This window comes from Meles meles, chromosome 2, assembly GCF_922984935.1.
Source record: "Meles meles chromosome 2, mMelMel3.1 paternal haplotype, whole genome shotgun sequence".
Lineage (NCBI taxonomy): Eukaryota > Metazoa > Chordata > Mammalia > Carnivora > Mustelidae > Meles > Meles meles.
The window spans coordinates 109,730,137-109,755,473 of NC_060067.1; the positions used below are offsets into that span (position 1 = coordinate 109,730,137).

Below are 25,337 nucleotides of genomic sequence, written 5' to 3' on the forward strand. Positions count from 1 at the left end.
GAGACTGCTTATCCCTTTCTCTCTGCCTGCCTCTCTGACTACTTGTGATCTGTCAAATAAATAAATAAAATCTTAAAAAAAAAAAAGAAAAAGAAAACAACCTAAATATCCCATCATAGATAGGTTGAGCCCTATGTTCTGTGCTTCCTAACAGTACCAGATTCTACCTGCTATTTTTTGTGTGATTATTAATGCTCCTTCTCTCTCTCTCTCTCTCTCTCTCTCTCTCTCTCTCTTTTTCATAGAGAGGGGAGGGAGACAGAGGGAGAAAAATCCCAAATAGACTCTGTGCCAAGCCTGCCATGGCCTCTATCCCATGACCCTGACCTGAGCCAGAACCAAGAATGGGTTACTCAGCTGACTGAGCCACCCTCACAGCCCTGTGAATGTTCCTTTCAACTCTTCAGTGTCCTCTTTAGATAAACTGCTTAGTCACCCTAATCATAGAGGACTGGTTAAATAAATTACTGCATTTGCCCAATGGGGAAAAGAATGGAGAAGGGCTTTAGTTATGGTGATAGAAATCTAAGACATGATGTTCAAAGAGAAAAGCAGAGTGTGAAATTGCATGGTGTACTGCAATTTATATATAAGAAGAAGAAATATACGTGTACATTCATGTTTGATTGTGTATGAGAGGAGGACGTGGTCATACTGGTAGCCTCCAAGGAGTGGAGCTAGATTCCTGGGGCACAGGGATCCCGGAAATGAGCCTTTTCACTGTAAACCACATTGGTGGTTTTTTAATTTTTCACTTCAAAAATCATAAAATATTCCAGCAAACAAAATTTATAAAAATATGATATTAGGGTATTTGGAGAAGAAAATTCTATCAGTCAAGGATTGCCAAAGAAACAGAAGCAGGAGGATAGATAGGTATTAAATGTATTTCAAGAAACTGGTTTATGTGATTGTGGAAATTGAGTGGTCCAAAATCCATAGGGCAGGAGCTGTGGCTGCAGTCTTCAGGCAGAAGGCTTCTGATTTCCTCATGGAAACCTCCATTTTGCTCTTAAGGTCGGCCTTTCAACTGACCGGATGAGGCCTGCTCATATTAGGGAAGATAATCTCTTATAAATAAGATTCGGTGGATGGTAGATGGGTGCTAAGCACATCTATAAAATAACACTGCCACATGTAGATTTGTGGTCCGTTGAATAACAGGATACTGCAGCCTTGCTAAGTGGACACCTAAAACTAACCTTCACAGTGTACACTTGTTAGCTTGGCATCATAGACATCTTCCTAAAGCACACTTAACCTCCAAATAAAGTCAGTAACCAAGTCGTGTTTCTGTCATCAAACATCAAACAACTAACCCACATACGGAGGACATGTTCACTCTCCCCAGAAGAGGATGCAGAGTTCTTGGATGATGTTCACTTTTCTTCTTCCTATATTACAGTTTAAATGCCATGATGTAAGGTTAATCATTTTTAATACGTCTTATGTTAGATGGTAAGAGGGTACAAGAGGAAAGAAAAATTTGCTAAATATGTGTGTATTTATAATACATATATATATACACACATTCATAACAAAACAAGGAAGAAATGTAATAATCACAGTCCTTGTCTCTCAACTGAGTGTGTAATTGTAGCTGGTGTTTGTAATTGTCTCCCATTACCCCACTCCATACTCCCTGTGCCCTCAGCAAGCCCCTCAGCTGGTCACGGCTCTGCCTGTAGGGTGGCCCAAACTTTTATTCCTGAAGAATCCAAGCCATGGGTTGTCCTGCCTGAATTGAATTATAGTTTTCCACTGACTTTAGTCACGGGACTCGGTGGCACTGAGATCCCCTAGATGTCCTGTGTGAACATACTCTTCCCTCCATGGTGCAGTCACAGCCTAGTGTAATGAGGCTCAGTCACACCCACCAGTACAGCCATTCTCTCCCTTACCTGTTGAATCACAGATAGGAACCCAAAGCTGGTAGCAGTCTTAATGTCCAGTTGAATAGATAGATCATTGTTGTTCTCCTGGTGGAAGGAAGCATTCCTCCCTTTGGAACAAGAACCCCTAGACTAGCACAGCCTAAGAACCTGGGGATACTGTCCCTGCCCAGCCAGGCACTGCCACCCAGGGAGTGCTGTAACTGAGTCTTCAAAACACCATTCCACCATTCTGTTGGGCCTGCTGCTTCAGGATGATATGGAACATGGTAAAACCAACAAATTCCATGAGCAATATGAGAAATCTGTTACTTCCAAAATCCAAAGAGGCCTAGTAGGTATTGTGCCTCTTTTTTGGTTGTGAAAGGGGCCAGATGCAACAAGTTACCCTTTATCCCAGAAAAGCTCTCTTGACCTGTCCGATGCCACCGGACCCCAAGAATCTCAGTGAGTTGGAAAGCTCCTGAGTTTTTGCTGAATTTATCTCCCACCCTCAAACACGTGATCTTACCACTAAGTCTAGAACAGTTGCTACTTCCTGCTCCTTAGGCCCAATCAGCATCATGTCATCAATGCAGTGGACCCATGCAATGTTACGAGAAATGTGATCAAGGTCGGTGTGGACTAAATGATGGCATAGGACTGAACTGAAGTAGGATAAACCTCCGAGATAGGATAGCGAAAGGTGGATGCTGACCTTGCCAGATAAAGCCAGCTGCTTCTGGTAGTCTTTACCAATAGAAAAAAAATAATAATTTGCCAGCTCAATAGCTGCATGTCAGGGACCAGGGGATGTGTTAACCTCCTCAAGCAACGGAATCGTATCTAGAACTGTAGCCGCAGTTGGCGTTGCCACCTGATTGATAATCCACTGTCATTCTCCAAGATCCATCTATCTTCCGCACGGGCCAGATGGGTGGGCTGCGTGAGGATGTGGTGGGAAATCACCTGCCCTGCAGCCTGCAAGTCGTTGATGGTGACACCAAGCTCCGAGACCCTTCCAGAAATGTGGTGTTGCTTCTGGCTTACTGTCTTCCCGGTTAAGGCAGTTCCGGTGACTTACGTAGTACATGTTACATTATATTACAAGTTAGCTTGACGTCTTCATGTCAGAACCCCTCCAAAAGCAACTCTATCCCTGCTGAGGTGTACCCTCTCCATCACAGAGCTTCAAGTGCCTCACGTGCAGAATTTGTCCTATTTACTTCGATACATTATCATATATATATTCTCTTTTTCCATAGTTAACTAAGGACTCCTTCAGGACCGGGACTGGCTCTTCAACCCTAAATTCTCCGTAGCACACAGCCTAGTGGAAGTTGGTTCTCTTCATGGCCATTTATGACATTAATCAGTCGTATTTCTTTTTAAATTACAGATATTAAAAATACATTTTATTAGCAAAATGTTACAGGCACAGCAAAATGCTCGTTTTAATAAACTTAGCCAAAGAATATAAATAAACATGGCATATTTTACAAAAAGTGAGGACAGTAATATTACCTGCACAAAGAAAAACTCTGAGTTCTACGAAAACAAAACCTGAACCGCTCATCTCAGTGAGGTTTCATTCCCAACTCCTTACTTGGCGAACCTGACAGAATACATTTTAACTTGACATTTGCTTTATCTCATGTGATACACGCATAACAAAATACATTAAAAACCTTGTGGAAATATACAAAAATGTAACTTCGGAGTCTCGGATGTTTAAATAACAAGGAACATATCAATCAAGTTATGCACTTGGACTGCAAAAGCAGTGTCGTAGCAGAGCTCTGCACCATACTCGTTATTCTGGGCCCTTCCTCCACTTTTATCTCCCTTTAAACGTCTACCTAAAAAAGCAGTATTAATAAAGATAAGAGAAGGGGTTAGAATCTGTGAGCTCTGACTGCCAGCATCTTATTTCCTGATTTCAACCCCCTTATTCTCGCTTGCAAATGCGGTGTAACACGCCATCGTATATTTCCCGTGGATTTAGTGTTGCTCCTTCAATGGACCATGGAAGTCTGCTCTTGAGGAAGGGCTCAGGGTGCTCAGCGATCTCAGCGCTAAGGGGCTTCTTACTTCCCTTCAGCCAACAGGGACCGCTCACCCTGGGGGAGAGACTAGCATAGCACCCTCTTCTCTGCCTGAGAAGTCTCTCCGTCTATGTGCAGAAATGTTGGATGGAGACAACCTGGTGCTTCCAAGTGCTCTATTGTTATAGTGCTAATAGTAATGATGCCGATTATTGTTATTAAACTAACTACAAGTTATCTACTATTTTATTCCCTTTCTTCCATTTATGTTTTCTTACTCTTTAATACCGCCCCCCCCACACCCCACTCCGCCAAATGATTAAGAGATGTTTTTTAGGTTTTACCTCCTTTTACCTTTCTCATCCTACCTGATGTCCTACAGGACATTCAGTTCACACAGATTTATCATTAGAAGGGAAGGCAGCACCCGCTAGATTTCTGAGTCATTAACGAAGAGAAAATAAATAACCGCAAACATTTCCCATTTTAGTTTTGGAAATGTTTTGTTTTCTGTATAAAGAAAAAAAAAAAGCAAAAAGAACGCACGCACACACACACACCCCCACCCCCCCGTCTTTGGTGTTTGCTAGTTGCATACACTTTCTGTAGAAGCATCAGAGGACATAGGCGTTCCCTTCCTGGTGGACAGCACAACCTGGATGTCAGATGAGCTGACCATGAAGCAGAATGAGACGCCAGGCAACTAATTTCAACCAGCTCGGGGACCTCAGTGAGGGAAAACAAAAGCCCTTGATCTCTCGTGCATTCTAAGAGTGAGCACGCCTGGGTTGGTGGTGTCATCAGTTCCCATCAGAATGGTGATGCTTTGGTATTCTCAAGGAGACGACAACATCTTGAAGGGCAAGCAGTGACCCATGAGTTCGCAAATGCGGTGGGTTCTGAAAGGTCCGAACCTGCATCTGCGTTCGATTTGTTTCGAAAGAAAAATCCTTAGCCTTCCTCTGAAGCCTGCTGCAGATCACAGCATCAGGGACCATGCCGCCCTGGTCCTGGGTCAGGGCATCCTGGGTCAAGAAATGTCTATTTAAAGATGAAAGACCGAGATCGGATTGTGCCTTCTCTTTGGTCGAGCTGCTTTCTTATTTGAGACTTTAATAAAGCAAACACATATGCGTATTGATTATTGAGCAATTTTAAGATAACAAACAACATATTAAATAAGACATGCTGTTACTAAGGACACGATGCAACTAAATCAACATGTGACAATTTTCAGTATGGTTTTCTTATTTTTCTCAGGATAAAGACTGTAAAGTCACTGCTAAAACATACAAACTGGGAATTGGCCTAAGACTTAGGTAATTCATTAAATGCAGTACTACTCAATGAATCAAAATGAATACTTGGGTCTAAATTTATTGATAGGGAATATTGTTTATTATACATCGTCAGTGGAGTGCACAGGTAAAGAACACTAATGAATGATTAATTTTTGGTTTTGAATATTTATTTGTATAGGGAGAAGTCTACAAGCATGTGAGTCTGATCTATTTTTGCCTTAATTTTTCTCTAATGATGTGTCACTTGCATAATTACAGCAAACCAAGAATAAAAAGTTCATTCATATCTGAGCAAATGTTTCACGTGCCAAAGTATCACTCCACTCAATATCAAATACACTGAGACTATCTCAAAATGAGTGGTGTATTTACTTGGATTTCAAACTGAAAACATAACCAAAAGCAAAAGTGCCAGCGTCTAGAAAAGAATACTCGACAAGTTTCTATGTGTCAGCTAATTACATAAAAACAGATTAAGTATATAGGACTAATGACTCACTAAGACTAATGTACTTGAGGGCTTGAGGCTAAGACTGTGGGGCTGAGATCCCAGTGCAGTTCTGTCCTTTCTCTTTTACCCCCGTCTGCATGCCTTCTGTGTCTCTCAGGAATGAACAGACTATTCCATAAACCTACCAGTGGACATCCCATTGACTCTTGGGGATAGTCCGACAGTCTGAGTAGCAATATGTTTGAAATCATCACTATGTGACTTCTGAGTACTAGGCATCCAGAGGATTTGTGTAACTCACCAGTTTCCAACGTAGTATCTTGATCCACTCATCAGCTTCTACTCCTGTCTTTGCACAGAGATAAAATGTCCTGAATGGAAACACCAAGCTGATAAGACAAAAGAAAAACTTGAGATATTCCAGGTGGTTGGTTGAACATATTAGTTGAACAGAAACTAGACTATTCAACAGAAAAAAAGAATCAACAAAGAGCAACTTGAAGACTTGGTAGATACAAAGCGATTCCTGCCAGCAAATGGCAGAAATGTTGAGGAAGCTGGAGACTCATATTATTATCACCGGCCAGATTTGTATTTTTGAATGAGAATTCAAAAAAGAAAACATGTCCAGGACACCCCCAGATCCTTTTGTCACTGACGTCCTTGACTGAATACACTTGTGTGCTTATTCAGTTGATGTGTTAAATGACTCAGAACCTGTACCATGAGTCAAAGAATAAGCAGGACAGATAAGAATTTACTTAAGAAACTCATTTGTGTTGGCTTGATTCCATGAGAAATAAGCTATCCTCTGTGGATCTAAGTAGTTTTGACTATCTGGGACGGGAAAAAAAAGATAATAAATCTCATCAACTATTCTTTTTGCCTACTCTGTAATGAGTTACTCTTCTGCTGGAAGAAGACAGACTCTCCTACTGGCATCAACAGCTTATTCTAGAACTATGGTAACACTTCATTGACTCTCGGGCTCTATAGGCAAATCTTTTGACTAATAAGGTCAGCCCTAACTTACATCTTGCCCATACTTCCTGTCCTTACAGTTGAGATACAAAATACTTCAAATCCTTTTTCCTTGCCTCTCATGGGGGCGGGGGGGAGCTTTAAACTGAAATTCAGGAGGGTTTCTATATTCTAGAACCAAAGCAGCATATCTTGTTCGTGTCTGTAATTAGTGTTGAATAGACAAGACCTAAGTCCCTGTGTGTAGAAGATAAACCTTGACATGAGGTCCTGTTGGGTGGTGAGGGGACAATGGGACTGGGGTGCTGTTAACCTGTCACATTGTACGAAATTGCTTTCTGGAATTGTCATTGCTCAGTACTCCCTGTGAGAGACATTATTAATCGCCTATTAATGCAGATAATTTTCCCTTTCTTCTTGCTAACAGAGCCCCAGGCAATAAATGATAATTAGTTGGAGCCAATTATGATCTTACCAGTTTTCTAGCTTCCCCTGCTGCTAGCAATGGCCATGGGACCCAGCCGTGCCCAATGAGATGGGAGGGAAAACCCAATAGAAGACTTCTGAGAAAATGTTGGCCTTCCTGATAAAAAGGGACAGACATGGCTGATAACGTCCCTACATCCGTCTTTGTGACTGACTTGAAAATGTGAAGGCTAAAGCTAGAGTAGCTTTCTTGGACAATAAAGTAGCAAGTGATCTGCTAAAACCCAAGAGAACTGTAGAGATGCTGGTGCCGATCTTGTCAAGCTAGCTGTCTGTGTCCTCCTATTTTGTTATATAAGAAATAACCCACCCCACTGGCTTGTGTGGTACATTTACGTGAATTTTAAAAAGATATCTGTTATTGGTTGAGGTTCATGTTAATTAATTAATTAATATTAATTTGGGGGAGTATGTAATGTGGCATTTTTATTCTCAGGAAATGCACACTCAGGTATATAGGGGTAAAGTGCCATTGTACCTCCCAACTTACTCTCAACTGGTTTAGGAAAAAAGTGAATCAAAGATAAAGCAGGACAACAAAATATTAATGATGCATTTAGCTGAAAGGTATATGGGTATGTAAGTCTTTCAGCATTTGTACATTTGAAAACATTAAAATAAAACTTTGTGGGAAATAAGACACACCTTTTGCAAGACACTACTTCTCCTGGTTAGAAAATTGTCATGATCTACTAATGAGATTAAACAAAAACACTTTTCTGCCCTCTGCCAGAACTTGTCATCATAATATAAATCACCCACTGTCGGAGTCAAAGTTGAAATTAAAATTGAATAAAAAACTTAAAAGGAGGGGCGCCTGGGTGGCTCAGTGGTTTAAGCCGCTGCCTTCGGCTCAGGTCATGATCTCAGGGTCCTGGGATCGAGCCCCGCATCCGGCTCTCTGCTCCGCGGGGAGCCTACTTCCCTCTCACTCTCTCTGCCTGCCTCTCTGTCTACTTGTGATATCTCTCTGTCAAATAAATAAATAAAATCTTTAAAAAAAAAAAAAACTTAAAAGGAATAAAACATGAATAGAATCCTGTTATGTATATACTTATGTGGCCTACAACATAAACAGCTGTAGCCACTGGGCCTGCTTATTTAAGTCACTTTATTTATTTTTAAGGATTTCATTTATTTATTTCAGAGAAAGCATGAGCAGGGGGAGGGGCAGAGAGAGGAAGAAACAGACTCCCCACTGAGCAGGGAGCCTGATGTAGGGCTCCATTCCAGGACCCTGAGATCATGACCTGAGCTGAAGGAAGACCCTTAACCAACTGAGCCCCCCAGGCACCTCCCAGGCTAAGTCACTTTATTTTATTTTACTTTTTTTAAAGATTTTGTCCATTTATTTGACAGAGAGAGAGATCACAAGTAGGCAGAGAGGCAGGTAGAGAGATAGGAAGAAGTAGGCTCCCGCCTGAGCAGAGAGCCCCATGCGGGGCTCCATCCCAGGACCCTGAGATCATGACCCGAGCTGGAGGCAGAGGCTTAACCCACTGAGCCACCCAGGCACCCCACTAAGTCACTTTAAATGCGATATTATGTCACAGTCAGCTGGAAGCACTGCTGATATTATACATGCCCTGTGTGCTAGTTAAATCCATGCCCCCCAGATCAAGACACTCATTTACATTAAGATATACAGGTTTCTCTTTAATTCCCCAGCTAAAATAATTAGCAAGAAGACTTTTAAAATCATTTTCTTTACAAAACAACTTACCAAAAACAGTTTACTCTTTCCTGTGAATAATCAAATTGCACAGCCGAACACTCTGTCAAGTCCAGGATCCGAATTGGTTCTGGTGACTTAAAAAAAAAAAGCAACCTATGTCATCACAAAAAAAAACACACAAATTTGTGCATCCCTTAGTCCCCTAAAAGTCTTCCACTGTGTGCACCTGTCAATTTTACTTTTACTAAGGGGACTGATCATAGAGACGCTTAGTCAGGATAGTTAAAACCCCCGGTTTGGGGGTTGGCTATTCATGAGACTGGATGTTGGGAAGATTGTCTTTATCAATTTAAATTTAGTGGAGGTATTTGAAACACGCAAGGGAGTCATATCTTTCTTTCATGTTTTTAAACTTCTACTTTCTCAGAAATTTGGTATGGGGAAAGTGAGAAGAAATAAAATAATTTCAAATTGGCTTAATGAAATGGGCATGGGAAATGGACATGGGTTTTTTGGTTTTTGTTTTGTTTTGTTTTGAGTAGGCTCCATTCCCAGCATGGAGCCCAGTGCAGGGCTTGAACTCATCACCCTAAAATTAAGACCTGAGCTGAGATCAACAGTGATATGCTTAACCGACTGAGCCACTCAGGCATCCCAGAAATGGACATTTTTTTTTAAATTTTTAAAACATTTTATTTATTTATTTGTCAGAGAGAGAGAGAACACAAGCAGGGGGAGCAGCAAAGAGAGAGGGAGAAGCAGGCTCCCCACCGAGCAGGGAACCCGATGGGGCTCCATCCCAGGACACTGGGGTCATGACGTGAGCCAAAGGCAGACGCTTAACCGACTGAGCCACCCACACGTCCTGGGGACATATTTTTAGTAAAAGGAGAAACTGCAGCAGAGAGAGCCCATACATCATGACAAGAGAATAACCCCCTAAACAAGGGGATGATGTACCCTGGGGAGCTAGTTTAGCCAGTTTCTGGGACACACATCTCATCCTTGCAAAAGGACTCTGCTGGCTGACTGGCAAAGCATGCTGCTCTTGATCTTGGGGCATGAGTTCGAGCCCCACGTTGGGTGTAAAGCTTACTTAAAAAGAAAAAAACTCTGTCCCTATCAGGATCAAGAATTCACATTTCCAGTCATTTCTTGGTGTTTCAGGAGCTCATAAGGAAAATTTCAGAGATTTCAAAGGCAGATGTTCCTTTCATCTAGAAAGCTGATTTTTTTGTTATTGTTATTGTGTTTATTAGTTAGAGCTGATTTTTAAAGGGAAAGTGTGTTATCATATTTCTCACCATCTGGTCTTTGAAGTATTTCAGTTCATTCCTGTGCAACGTGAACCATCTTGTTTTCCAGGTCTGAGGAAAAAAAATAAAACAGCAGGTTTTGGATTGAGGAAGACAATATTAAACTGGATGATTTCCTTTCATTTGAAAAGTATCTAAAAGATTAGATACAATGAAATATTGTGTGGTAAGTCATTTTTGCAGGGAAGTTTCAAAATAGCTACAAAAACTAAAATGAGTCCATGCATGAAGTTCATAATGAAGGCAGAGATATTGACATATTTAAATAAATAAGAAGAAGTGGCCTATCATAAATATGCAAGGTGATTTATAACAAATCACTAGGTATCTGTCTTATTAACTCTAATATAAGAATAGATAGCATTTTGTGGGCACCTACTATGGGCTAGATACTATCTAGCCAATCTTTATACAATGCCAAATATTCTCGTTTCATAAATATATAAACTGAAATTCGGGAACCTCAGACCACAGGATTTTCTAAGACTTGCCTAAGAGTTCCACGCTATTGGTGGTGGGAACTGTTGTTCCCCACTTTCCCTCTCTTAATAGAACCCTCCCGTTATTTTGGGCGGCAATGTATCCAGTTAAAAGAAGTAACAGAGAACTTAAAGATAAATATGCCATGAATATAAATACTTCCTATCCTTGGGGAGCATTCAGTCTAGTGGGGACACAAATAACCAAATATTTAGGTTGAATTCAAGCGGGCCAGTACCCAGGAGAGAGTTTAAGTGCCCTGACTCTTAAAATTGGGAGGAGTAGACATATTCCATGAAGGCCTTCTTGAATATTAAAATTAAGCATCATAACTTAAAAAATACAATTACATCAATGGAGGGACAGTTGGATACCCCAGACTAGTAAAGTTTTGTGTTTTCTTTAGGATTTTATAACAGAATTACATTAATGCCAGTGACGTTTTGGCCTACTTTTAGGTTAACATTTTATGCAGTTTTGACTTCTTAGTTTAAAAAAAAGGAAAGAAAAGAAATATTCTAGAGTTCACTTGCTACTTTTCATCCTGGCTTGTTCCATTTAAAGGACTGTACATTTTGGGAGGTCTTAATGGTAGACTACTCTCACACATTTGACTTTGCCAAAGAAAAGTCAAGTGATTTTCCAGAATTTTGACTAATACTAGTCATAAAGATCGGCTTTTGAAATAGAAAAATAGTGCAGCAGCTCAAAATAGGCAATTGTGCTTTTTAAAAATGTCAAAGCAAGAATTGAGTCTACAGGAGCTATCTCTCTGTGTGGCCGGGGCTAGCAGAGACATGTTTCCTTACCTTGACCAGGCCCCCCTGTTTGGTGAGGTAACCTTCTTTGGTGCCCAGCTGAAAAAGAAAGAAGCACCAAGTGAAGCCCAGAACTATAGCCACATGATTTTCTTTCTATTCCTGTCCCATTTTAAAATGAAACACCGGTTTGCCTTTGATCTTTAAATAATTGCCCTACATTCTTCACCAAGACACTTGAAAATCCTCCCTGTGTTGTGAGAGACTGTTTTCAGACTGCGTCGTTGCGGGGGAGTTCTGTAGCAAGAGGCAAAAACTGAAAGACTCTTCTAACTTTAGTTAGCAATTTGCAAACAATAAGCCACATCCCATCACTTCTAAAAGCGTTGGGCAGAGTGTGTCATGTAAAACCCAGCTGCTTAAATTGCTACAGGGGTATTATGCACAAATGCGTGCCCAGGTGTGTGCACACTTTGATATTGGGTCACACACACACACACACACACATTGACATTGGGTCAATACATTTGGAAAACTTTGGATGAAGTAGAGGGATTTCTTTACTTCCCAGAGAATGTATTCTGCCAGTATGCCTTGTGAATTTTTTTTTTTAATATTTTATTTATTTGACATAGAGAAATCACAACTAGGCAGAGAGGCAGGCAGAGAGAGAGGAGGAAGCAGGCTCCCTGCGGAGCAGAGAGCCTGATGCGGGGCTCGATCCCAGGACCCTGGGATCATGACCTGAGCTGAAGGCAGAGGCTTTAACCCACTGAACCACCCAGGCGCCCCTGCCTTGTGAATTTTAAGAGGGGACATGAGAAATAGCATATCCAATATTTATTTTATCACATGAACCTCCCCCATTCCAGCCCCCCCCCCCTTTTTTTTTCAGAGACCGTCTCTTGAGACCTCTATTCTGTGGAAAAGACTTCCAGGAATGCAGATTTATTTACACTTGATTTATCCAAAGGGGATCTGAAGTGACAATGAGTCATTTTTTAACTCACATAGCATTAATTCAAGGGTAATAACATCACACACGTAGCTAGCGCCTATAAAATGTAAGGAATGGTAGAGAACCGTGCAAATAGAAATATGCATAAAATAAGGACCCTAAGAAAGAAATTTAGAACTTCATAAATTCCCAAAGAAACTGTAGGACATTTTGTTCTAGTATGGTATTACACTGTATCTTACACCGGTAGAATAACAGAACAAAGAGAAAAACATTGCAGAAGTGAAGGGAATAGAAATCTCACAACAGGGAAGCTAAGGAAACTGACAATTTAGATTGGGACCTATTCTATGTCAGGTTTGCGAATCAGATTATCTCAATCTCCACCAACACAACCAATTGGTATTTCACGTTTCCTGGGTCCAAAACAGAACTGCTCATTCCCATCCCCCAACCCACCTCCGCCATCTTGGTAAACAGCAGGAGGACACTGTGAGACTTGCACATCTCACATTCAATCTGTTTTAAGTCTCGTCTCTTCTATCTCACAGCACACCCTGAAGTTCACCAGTTCCTACCCCACTGCCTGTGTAGTTTCAACTACCACCATCTCTCACTGGACTGCTACATCAGCCCCCTCACTGGTGTCTTTTCTCCAACTTCGGCCGCATTCCATTTTCCACTTAGCGGGGACAATGAGCTTTTTAAAAATTTTAAGACTTAAATTATGTTGCTCTAAACTCTTATAATTTCTCCTGAACACTTAAAACAAAAATCAATCCTTTATATTGTCCTACAAGGCCTTTCATGTTGTTTAAAGCGACACAGCTGACGTTTTGGACAGGAGAATTCTTCCCCATGTGTGGCAACATGTTTAGCCTCCATGGCCCCTGCCCATTGCTGGGAAACAATTCTCCAGAGCTCTCATGTCTCCGTGTGTCTTATAAGCAAGGCACTAATAGCCCTTTGTTCCAGACCCATTTTTTATAGATTTTTTTATTTATCTGAGAAACAATATTTTATTTGAGAAATAGAGAATACATGAGCAGAGGAGAGGGCCAGGGGGAGAGGGAGAAGCAGACTCTGCACTGAGCAGGGAGCCCGATGTGGGGCGCGAACCCAGGAGTCTGGGATCATGACGTGAGCTAAAAGCAGATGCTTATATGACTAAGCCACCCAGGTGCCCCACAGACCCATTTTTAAAGCATGTTCTTAGGGCAAACAACCTTAGAAGATGGAGACAGTGTTTCCTTCCAGAGGAAATGGCAGCCAACCAGCAGTCTGCCGTATCGCCATGCAGCACTATTAGTGTGCGAGCAGGCTAAAGTGTCAGGCTCTTCATAGCTCCTGACACCCGCTAATGCCAGCAGCGCCCCAAAGCACTGTGAATTTCCCATCACTCAGCTGAGGGGTGGGCCCTTTGAGAAAACCACCGCCTGACAGAACTGACCCCTCCTTCCCTCAACAACCTTATCTCCTACCACATTGCCTCTCCCCACTTCATGCCAATCATTATGATCTTCTTGCTAATCTTCAAAAACACCTCAATTCAGTTCCCACCTCGGGCTTTTGCACTGTTCTCTCTCCTTGCACTGTTCTCTCTCCCTGCGACACTAGACAATGTTGATCGTTTTCTGCCTGTATTAATGCACAATAAACTCCATGGATTTGTCATCATATAGTGTGGGTGCAGCCATGCCTCACCAATCCCTCAATATTGTTTTAAAAACTCCATTATACAGAACCTTCTGTGCACAGGCATACTGAGATACTCGGGCAGAAGAACCTGTCAGATCCTTGGAGTGTGCAAAGAAGGTAGCTATAAGGCTTGCAGAATTTGGTTTCAAGAGAACTGTCTCTACCTAAGGATGCTAGCTCTCCTGCTCACATCAGGTCTACAGATTAGGTCCTACATTTTACTGTTGATAAAAAGCACACATAGTAGGGTATATGGTACAACTGACCCTGAGTGGGGATCTTTAAGGGAAGGGTAACCGAGGAGAGTGTGAAGTTACATGGAGAGGACAGATGAACGAGATGTTGAGGTGACTGGTGGGCGGGGAATGGGAAGCAGGGTGGATAAAGAGGAAAGTCAGGGAGGGGTGGGTTGGCTGGAAATCGAAGAATCAATTAAGTGTAAGGCTTGATTTGTTCTTTGGTCCGTTTTGACTTGAGACTATTTATGGTCTTGCTTTCCTCAGTTTTGCTAGTTCTGGGGTTTGATGCTTCCTCCTCCAACTCTAACAAAGCCAAATAAACTACCTCCTTCAACCATTTCCAGGATTTTTATTTTTGAGTCAATGGAGTACAGAAACAAAAAATGTAATGTGCGCCGTGAACCAGGCTAGGCTCCAAAAAGCCGCAAAGACAAGTTATGATTCTTGTCCCCAGAAATGTTAGGCCCATAGGGGGGTGGGGAAGGGGGTGAGCAGACACATGCACAGGTGTTAGCGATGCCCTTCTGCCCTGCCGCATGAGGATTGCAAGGTAAAGGCAAGCAGAGGGTGCTGGGAACACAAAAGAGGGCCATTTTAAAAACGCTAGGAGGGGCCCAGGAGGGCATCCTGAGAGACACTGGTCTCTGACATCCATCTTCAAGGCTGATGAAGGGACAGCCGCCATGTTGGCACGTCAGGGACGGGGAGGGGAGAAGGAGCCCAGTCAGGGGAACACACGTTGTTGTGAGCATGGGAGGAGCACAAGTGAGGCCAGAGAGAGAGCAGGGCCAGGTGGACTGGGAAGACAGCGGACACCGCCAAAGGTTGAGCAGGAGTTCATGTGACCCATTTGCTTTTTAAGAAAGATCTCTGTGGTGGCGGGATAGGTCCTATGGTAAAATGTAGGACCTTTTTTTTTTTTTTCAAGGTTCTTTGTATCTCCTTTGTGTGTTGTCTTTATTACGCACAAAAATCCTGACGTCTTATGCCAGGAGTATTCGAGTATTCGGCAAACAAGGGAGAGAGGAAGAAAGGGAGAGCCGCCAGCACAGTGCAGGGGAGAGAGGAAGCAGTGCCAGGAGGCATGTTTGCGGGGTCACAGCTCACAGAACAAACAGAGATGGGCTCCTGAGGAACAATGAATGCTCGGGCTGCACAGAAACTGAACAATGCTCCGCGCTGCCAAGAAGTGCAAGTGTGTTCTGTCTGTACCCTCCCTTCAGTGAGGGAGAGAAAGAATGGGAAAACAACATCCTGAGGTTTTATTGTCAAAGTGGGGAATATTTATCCTTCACAGACAATTGAAATGTAAAAAAAAAAAAAAAAAAAAAAAATTCTTAATAGAAGAAACTCGTGGAAGAGTAACAGTGTAGCCAACTGTGTGAACATCAACATCTCTCCCCCTTCTAAGTAATGACAGGAATTTACACGGTGTTTTCGAAGTATTTAGAATCCTATCTATCGCTATGGCATTGTATTTTTTTTTTTTAATGTTTTACCCTGGATCAGAGAAACTGAGTCACGAGCTTCACACTGGATGTTCCTTTCCAGGTTTTAGTTCCTAAGGTAGAATTTTCACGTGAACAAACATACTTTTAAACGTATCTAACGCTTCCTTGCACGTTTGCAAGGGCACCACAGTCAGCCACTTACAGAAGGTGCGGTGGGCACGAGGTCACTTTCCGTTCTGCCCGTCTGCATTGCTGTGTGAACCCGGACAGACTCGTAAATGGAAGGTTCTTCCACTTTTCTCGGGTAGGGGTGTTTCAGGACAATTAGGGTGCCTGAGTGAAGACAAAAGAACATCGTCAGAGAGCAGCCCCAGAAAGAAGGCCCAAAGGCTAACAACTAGAGAACCATGGCTAGATTTTAGCCTCTTATGTTCACATCTTTTCACTTGTTCATTTTCTCGACGTTGCTCGAATCGCACCCATGTCAGGCACTTAAGGTGGACACTAGCTATAGAAAGCCCGAGGAGATGATTTCTGTCCTCCCAGTGCTCAGAGAGAACTAACAATCGATATTACTTAATGGGTTGCCATTTAAATGAACAGGGTGATAAGACCAGGGTCAGAGATGAGGATGACGCATGCTGGGGGCTCCTGGGCACCCCAAAGACCCCTTCCATGGAACACTTCGGAAAAACTTTCGTGGAGGGGGCCACATGGATCCAGACCTTAAGCTGTAACTGGAAACTTACAGGAAGGCTTTACAAAAGCCACAAAAGTAAAAGCGAACAAATGCACTGGGGTATGAGAGGATTTATTCCACAGTCCTTATTGCTCACTAGTTTCCGAACAAACTTATAACAGATCAGTGGGTCTCAGAAAAAGTGGACTCGTTGCATTATCCCTGCTGTCTCCTACCACCCAATTAACAAAATAAGCTACATGAAAATTTGCTTTGCTAAGTGAATGTGACCTGAACTGGCTTATGCATGATTGCCATCACTTCCACCTGGAGGAGGGGGTCAGGCAGAAAAAGGGCTCCAACAGGGGCCAGTTTTGGGGGGCTTCGGCGTGTCCCTCCAAGCCTGAGAGCACTTCTGACTCAACACTTTTGGTCTTCCCCCAGTCAATCAGCTGATCAGAAACTAAACACTTTACAAAGAGAGTAAGTTAAGGGGCATCTGGATGACTCAGTGGGTTAAGCCTCTGCTTCGGGTCAGGTCATGATCCCAGGGTCCTGGGATCGAGCCCCACGTCAGGCTCTCTGCTCAGCGGAAAACCTGCTTCCTCCTCTCTCTCTCTCTCTCTGCCTGCTTCTCTGCCTACTTGTGATTTCTGCCTGTCAAATAAATAAAATCTTTAAAAAAAGAAAAAAAAGATTGCTGTGGTTTCTTGCTTTTTATTTCACTGGGGTCTTGTAAAGGCAGGCCCGGGATTGTACCATTCGGGGAGATGTAAAGAACTCAGTAATGCATTCAACAAATATTTACTGGGCTCTCCTATGTGCCAGACACTCATCCAGACAGTGGGAATACAACAGCAAACAAAGAAGATACAGCACCTGCTTCTCTAGTTGGGGAGCCAGAAAAAAAAAAAAAGAAAAGAAATACAACATGACAGGAGAGAGCAGTGTTAGAGAAACCCTAACGGAGCAAGAAGATAAAGGCATAGCAGGTGATGAGGGTGGCGTCAGGGAGAGGGTGTTATCTCATAAGGGTGGTGAGAAGGCTCCTTTGAAAAAGTACTTCGAAAGATCATAGAAAGTATGGATGTTGGGCACTGGGTGGCTCAGTGGGTTAAGTGTCTGCCTTCGGCTCAGGTCATGATCCCAGGGTCCTGGGATTGAGTCCCGCATCACAGTCCCTGCTCAATGGGGAGCCTGCTTCTCCCTTGGCCTCTTCCCTTCCCTCCTGCTCATGCTCTTTCTCTCTCTCAAATAAATGGAGAAAAAAAAAAAGAAAACGAAAGTGTGGAACTTGAACTGGTGTAAGAGAGACAATGAGAACAGAGACCACCTCTGCAGGTAAAAAGTACATTATAATAATAATACACCTACAAACAAAGCCAGCCAATTATAGTGCTGGTGCTCGGTGTTCAAGTAAGTGTGACCTACAGACTGCAAGAGACACCTGTGGCCTCTGACGACAGGCCCATGGGACGCCCTCCTGTCCCTTGACAAGAATCACCGAGAAAAGCCAAGAGAGGGTCTCTGACCTAGGCCCCAGAGAAGAATGAGACCCTGGCCTCCTTCTTCTGCATCCAGGTCACACCTGCAGCACTGGGATCACAATGAAAAATGGCTTTCACGGGGACCCGCAGCCCCATCCCATGCTTGTGCATTGTCAGCGCTCTCTTGTCAATGTGATCCTTTCATGAGAACAGATCCAGTCATATCAGGACAAGGGGCCAGCGACAGGTTTACAGTTTTGGAGTCATAATGAAAGCAGAGACACCTAAATCAAGAGCAGACGTTGCGCGGGCTTGGGGGCCGTGTTACACCATCGTAATGTGCCAGGTGCTCGTGAATGTGGGCCTGGCTCCAAGGTGCCCCCGCAAAGATTGCCCCCCCCAACGATGTGCCCAATGGTCACCATGGCATCATGGAAAGAGCCACCACTGCCACTCTGTTCCCGTGGATCCTGGACAATCGTTCTAGCTTCTGTTTCCTCCTCGGACACGTGAGAATAATGACCTTTCTTCACAAGGCTGTCTGAAGCACTGAATAAAAAGTGTTTGTGAAAGGATTATGAAAATGTGAGATGTTATTACGCTTTGATATAGAGTATTTTTAAATTCTTAAACGAAAACCCAATGATCGCATCTCTGGAACATGCATTTTTAAATGTCGAGTTAAAAAAGCCCCATGTGTGACATTCTGCCAAGAATGAAAATGGCAGAGTCTAGTAGCCGCTGGCGGCCTTTCTTAAGCCGCACGGGCCCCTCCTAAACCTTCCATCTGACAGTGGAGGAGAGGGGCGCGGAGCCCATGGCTCAAAGCAGTTTTCAAGTTAGAAAAAATGTGAAATCTCATGCTTTCTCTTCCAAGAGGATGCTAGATTCTTATCCTTTGCCCTATGTTTAATATGAAAATAATTTTTTAAATGATGTGCTGGAAAGACACACCGAGTCAATTCCGGTTTTGCATATAACCAAGCATACTACCTGTAGTGACTTCCCTTTGCTTCTGTGACAAATTACCACCACCATAGGGCTTAAAACAACTCAGGTTTCTTATCTTACAGTTCAGGAGGTGAGAAGACTGAAATGGGTCCCATTAATCTAAAACCAAGGGATTGGCAGGGATGCTCTCTTTCCGGAAAGGCTCTAGGGAAGAATCCATTCCCTGTCTTTTCTAGCTTCTGGAAGTTGCCACCATCCCTTCCCTGGTGGCCCCATTCCTCCATCTTCAAAGCCAACAACAATGCGTGTGAGGCCTGCCCACACTGCCACGTCTCTGGGTCTCCCTCTACCGTCTCCATCTTTTGCTTATAAGGACCCTTATGATTACAGTGTGCCCACTGGAAAATCCAGAGTAACCTCCCCATCCAAAGTCAGCTGACAGGTAGTCTTAATTCCATCTACAAACTTAATTCCCTCCTGCTACAGAATGTAACATATTCACAGGTGCAGGGAGAGAGGCGGGCATCTTTGGGGGGGTCACCAGTTCCTGGGAGATAAGCACAGCCTTGGAGGCCCGCTGTGTTACAGTATAAGGACCTCTGGGCAGGGGTGCTGCCTGAGCCACAACGCTATACGCACTTGGTATTATAAACCCATTGTCTTTCCAAAGGTGCAATTCCCAACCCTGAGAGTCCCTTCAGAGCAGGTATGGTGCCAAATTTATATTTGTGTCCCTGCCTCCCAGGAGAGATGCTGACATAATGAAGGCTTGATCAGTGAGGGGATATATGAATGCCATAGCAGGTCAGGGTTACATCAGAGAAGAGCCTGGGGGGAGCCAACCTCCCAGGGTCATGATCACCCTGCGCCAGGATAAGGACGGAACCACAATGTTAAGTATGGCTGTCCAGATCTCCACTGGGGAGAACCATATTCTATTTCAAAAACCTCTTCTAAACTTTAACCAACAAACGCTAAACTGAGAGAAATGATAATGAGTCAACAGGAAAGCAGAACTGAGTTTAGATTGATTTTAGCTAGTAAGACCATGAATGAGGCTAGACTGAATGGTGGAATGAAGAAGATGACAATCTACTTATAATATGATAGCTCCCACTGGTAATCCCACCTCCTGAGGTGATGGTTCTGGTCAAGGAGGAAACAATACGTAGACTCCTTGGCACAGCTGCTGGGCTTATGATGATTTCCCCTTCTGCAGAGACTGCCCCATTCTTGTACACCAGGGTAGATCCCCACAGACCCTCGGCGTCCCCCGACAAACACCTCCCCCCAGTGCACTCACAGGACTCACTTCCCAGGGATCTATCAGAGAAAAGCCCACTATCTTCAGTTTCTGAGCTACATGAAGGAGAATGTTCTTCCCCGTCTTTCACATAAAAACTGGTCTCAGAAATGTCTCAGAGGTACATTTTTGAGGTGATCAGCGCAAGGCCAAGGGAGGCTCTTCGGTTTGCTGAAAGCCTCAGATTTGCCGTGATCATGGGGCTGATTCTTTATTGGCTCTTGGTGTTGATCCTGCCTTTATATTCTGGAAAAGAATACTAATATCCTTACCAAAAAAAAAAAAAAAAAATCCACTTCTCCCACTGTACTCCTCTCCCCCACCTTTTTGGTTTTGTTTTTGTCTGTTTTGTTTTGTTTTTTAAATTCATCTAGGCAAGGTGGGTTTCTGTCATTTGCAATCAAAAGAAACTTAGAAAATGTAGCCACCACAAACTCATTATATTTCCACCTAAGGTCCAAGGTAGGCCCTTAGTCCCTTAAAGGAGGAACTCCAGGTGAGTGACAGGACAAATGAACTGCAGGATCTGCTCAGAGAATTCAGCTACAAAGCAACAGGAGGCAGGGGCTGGTAGAGGGAGGAGAGAGGAAGCTCTACCACCACAGGTCTGGGAAACCTGGCTGCAAGTTTCGCTTCAGTTTCTGAGCTACATGAAGGAGATTGTCGTTTCCTGCCTTTGACGTGAAATCTGGTTTCAGAAGCGCTCCGTGGAGGGACGTTTTTGAGGCGATCAGAGCAGGACCAGGGGAGACTGTTCAGTTTGCCATGGCTGCACTGTTAACTTACAGGATGCCCACTCTGACTGTGCCCTCGTGACACTGCGCAGAAACGCGCCCTGGCTTGTATTCCCGCGGGACCTCCCGGGACCTCGCGGGACCTCGCGGGACCTCGCGGGACTTCGGGGGACCTCAGCGGCACTGGAGGAGCAACCTCGAGCCCAGGCACTGGGGTGATCTCTGCTATAGAGAGTAGCTCAAGAACACACATAGCTCCTAAAAGGGAAACTTTTTTTTTTTTTAATTAAAAGTTAATTAATGGGAGCTAGCAGGAGCCTCCCTTCAATCCTAGGAGCTTGCCATTGTGTTGTGTTGCGAATGTATTTTCAGGATCAACAGGAGAAAAAGAAGCAGAGAGAAAGACTCCACTTTCCTGGAGCAGCGTTAATGATCTGTAAGCTTCTCCGCCTGAAAGTGCATAAGAACCACCAAAGTTTCCTTCAATCTTAAAAGGGAAACTTTTATTCAGAGGATTTCTTTACGAACTAAATAAAGCACCTGCTTACCCACCAGGTTTCTCGGCCAGACTGTAAGATGTTTGAGGGTGAGAATGATGTCTGATTCATCACTCTGCTGTCAGTAGCGTCATAGTGCGGCTCATAGTTGGTGCTCAATACCTATTCGCTCAATTAAAATAAGGCCACATCCATCCGTGTTTTGTCCTTGCCCTCGGGTTCAGAAAACAAGCTTGGCAACTGGCATATCTATGGCAGTTTCCTCTGTCACCTCCTGCTGGTGTGAAGGAGCTTTCCAGAGGGAGTGACGGGAATATTCGAGATCTTTCTCCTTTTGTCTTTGCAACCTGCTCTGCAGATGAACTTGAACCCATCATAAAATGGTGCTGGGGAAACTGTGTTCATTTACATATACAGGGGCTTTAAGTTCCCTCGTCCAGTCTCCCAGGGAGAACTACACTGAGGAATGAGAGGCAGGTCAGTCAGCCAGGTTGGAAGATTCTGTTAAAATACCCACGTCAAGTCAGGTCACTCTCTTTGGAGTGGCCACTTGATCTGACCTTTCATCTGAATCCACTGTGGGACTGGCTTAAAATTTGGAGAGGACATAAACATTTGATAAACACAAATTCAATCATCCCTCACTAATGCTTCACGATCTACCAAAGAAGGTAGAACTCTTGCATATAATACGATGGAGTGAATCACCATAAAATGCTTCATGGAAAGACATGTTAAAAATTATTTTTATAGCCTTACATACCTAATCCCATCCAATCTTCACCAGTAAGTCATGAACTATTAGATCATCGGCTCTAATTTATAAGATGATGAAACTGAATCTCAGAGAGGTTACGTAATTTGCCCAAGGACATCCAGCTGGTGAGCAGTTGAACGGGGAGTTCATGTGTTTACTCATTTTACCGTATCATTCTCAGCCATGGTGGCCACCCCATGGAAACTCTCTACAGCCTGTGCAATATGCTCCGTGGTGGGCAAGACAGCACACACAGGGATGGAAGTTCGAAGAAATGGGTTAAGAGGCAGCTTGAGGAATGGAGATGTGAGTTTTTGCCTCAACATTTCTCACCAGGCCTCAGTTTCTTCGTTTGTAGAGGAAAAATGAGATGGTCTGTGGACTCCGTTCCCATTCTCATAGCCTATAAATCCAGTTGAACACCCAGGCCCGAGGCAGGGGCAAGAAGTACAAGGACACTGAGTGACCAGAGGTGTGTCCTGTTTCCTGTAAATGAACGTTATCCATTTGAAGTCCGGTCCTCCTGGGGCCATTGTGTCTTTGTGCCTCAGTTTCCATTTCTTCCACCTTCCCATTCAAACTTTACATTTCATTTTACCTGACTGTATTTACAGAGGCTGTTTTGTATCCTTTCTGGAGGGACCCTGTATGTTTTCTAGTTGACCTTTTTCCGTTTTAAGATATCCTCTTGATATCCTGATATCCTCTTGAGAAAGTATCATTTCCCAAAAGGCCATTCATGTAAATAAAATGACAACAGCAGTAAATACAAAGACAGAGGCTCAAACTGATGCACATTCTTTACATCCCATACCAAAAATATCGTTACAGACCTTAAAGAAGAGAGTGGGGGAGAGCCCCACCATGTCCTACGGACATTCTCTTAGGCCACTGTGGCAGGGAATCTTCCCATCTAGACCCACTCGGGGTCACACTGCCGTGGCGATGGCATGCTGCCAGCCCACTGGTAGACCAGGAGACGTGATGTGGATGGAAAGCCCCTGTGCTTCAGAGCAAGGTTGGCCTGGATTCCACTCGCAGCTCTGATGCCTGCCAGCGGTGCCCCCTGGCCAAATAACTCAGAATGCCTAAGTTTTGATCGCCTTTCGGAAAATGGGACCACTTTCACATTTATGGTGCGTGGTACAGAAGAGTCAAAAAGAATTTGATATATGTGAAAACATCTGATAGAACGCTAGGAACTCAATGAGCACTCCACAAATGTTGCTTCCCTTCCGTTCCCTGCTTGCTTTTTCCTTTTTCGAACACACCTCATCACAAACTAAGAAAATTTCCTTTTTTGGTGAGCATAAGCTAAAGAAGTGATTCTTGGTTGTGGTTTGGCAGAATTCTGAGTTGTCACTAATAATTTTCAGAAATGTCACACAAGTCTCAAACTACAATTAATTTTAACTTCATTATTCTTAAATGCCACCTGGGTAAAAAGGTTGGGGTTACAAAATAAAATAATAATAACTATAACAGTTATCAAGAGGTTGGGAATCCCCACATCAAGACAAAAAGAGAAGTGGAAATTTGACATTTAAGAAAGAACCAGATAGGATCTTCAAAACTGAGAACCAATTGTTATAAAGGGTAAGCACAAACATAGCACTTGACTTGTATCATGCTGGGTAGGTGATTAAAGTCCCAGCACAGTAATTCCTATAATACATTGTGTATGACTATTTCATACACAGAAGGATTCTAATAGAAACAAAAGGTAATAGGAAAGGTAGTTTTTGTTCTAATAATATTTGGATATTTAAGGATAAAGATAAATGCTCTCTAGGGCCACTTGGGTGTTTCAGTCAGTTAAGCGTCTGACTTGGGCTCAGGTTATGATCTCAGCATCCTGGGATCAAGTCCTGCATTGGCCTGTGCACTCCACATTGAGTGGGGAGTCTGATTCTCCCTCTCCCTTTCTCTCTTCCTCTACACTTCTGCCTCTCCCTCCATCTTTCCCTGCTCCTTTGTGCATGCATGTGCTCTCTCTCAAATGAAATAAGATAAAATAAATGCTGTCTAAATTTTCAAGATTATATATATGAAACTTAACTAATTATAAGAGGATATAGTAAAAATTGATAATGGACCAAACATACCCATGCTAATAAAAAAGTCTCAAATTTCCAAGTCTAATTTGAATTGAATTTAGAAGCCATGTACACATATGAAGGAAGTTTTACATAAAAGCTTATGATTACAAATGAAAGTCAAATTCTGAATTTAATCATTACTGAGCGTACATACAACACAAAGCATCATTTCAAACGACGCTCCGTATAAACTTTGGAAGTAAAAGTTAATTGTCGGAAGTTTGCTGGTTACAGTGTTGCCGTGCATATTGAAATGCAGTCTTGGGCAACGGATGAATGGGAAACCAACATGAAATGATGAAATGTGGATAATTAGCAGCATTTATTCTTTTACGTACTGGGACGAAGGATCGGGGTACAAAAACTGACAAAAATCTCTCTTCTCATAGGATTTACATACTAATGCAAAGATTTTTTTTAAAAAAAATTTTGCAAAGATTTTTTTTTTAAGTGAATTATGCAATATGTTAGAACAGAAAGAGCCACCGAGGAAAGTAAAGGGAGAGAACATGTCAGATGTTTCTCTGATATACTTAGGAAATGACTGGGATTTGACAGTCAGAAATACCTTAAGAGTATTTATGGGTGTCAATAAGGAGAAATTAGAGGGAACAAAAACTTTCATGGAGATTGGAAAGGTTAAATGCAGATTATAGCAAGGGAAATTATAATAATAGAATACTGAGGCTGTCAGGTGGCTTAGATCTTGCTTAGGAAATCTTCACTCCTCCAATGAAGAAACAGAAATCCTCAGAGTTTAAAGAGTAGAGAATAAGAATGGAATAGGAAAAAAGGTGTCTTAAAATAGTATTCTTCCGTTGAGGTTAACACTTTTATGTCTCCTCAATACAAAGATTTTCTTAAGACCCAGAGCCTAAGGAAAACCTGGGATCCCCTCTGTATTATATATGACTGTAAGGTGAAGTGTAAGGCTATTGGTTATTTTAGAGGTTCCCCCTCTCTCCCCCCTACCGTCCCCCACTGCCCTAGGAGGTAATGTGTCCAGTAGATTAAGTGTGGGGGAGTCTCTCTTAAATTCACTCCCCATGCACTGCAGGGGGATGCTGGCCTGATGGCGGTCCGGGCTAAAAGGAGTGGGCTGACATACCCAGTTCGAGTC

The 25,337-nt window shown here is 43.0% G+C and overlaps 1 protein-coding gene across 1 annotated transcript in view; it reads right to left on the reverse strand.

Annotated features, from left to right (window-relative positions):
* Window positions 1–1,665: 1,665 nt before the first annotated feature.
* Window positions 1,666–25,337, reverse strand: part of DAPP1 (dual adaptor of phosphotyrosine and 3-phosphoinositides 1) — a 51,104-nt gene continuing 27,432 nt past the window's right edge. Inside the window, exons 4-9 of the mRNA XM_045998362.1 lie at window positions 15,913–16,043; window positions 11,416–11,463; window positions 10,115–10,177; window positions 8,859–8,944; window positions 5,970–6,057; window positions 1,666–5,026 (exon numbers count right to left, since the gene is read on the reverse strand). Coding sequence (XP_045854318.1) covers window positions 4,958–5,026; window positions 5,970–6,057; window positions 8,859–8,944; window positions 10,115–10,177; window positions 11,416–11,463; window positions 15,913–16,043 — 485 coding nt within the window. The 3' untranslated portion in view covers window positions 1,666–4,957. The remainder of the gene's footprint in view (window positions 5,027–5,969; window positions 6,058–8,858; window positions 8,945–10,114; window positions 10,178–11,415; window positions 11,464–15,912; window positions 16,044–25,337) is intronic.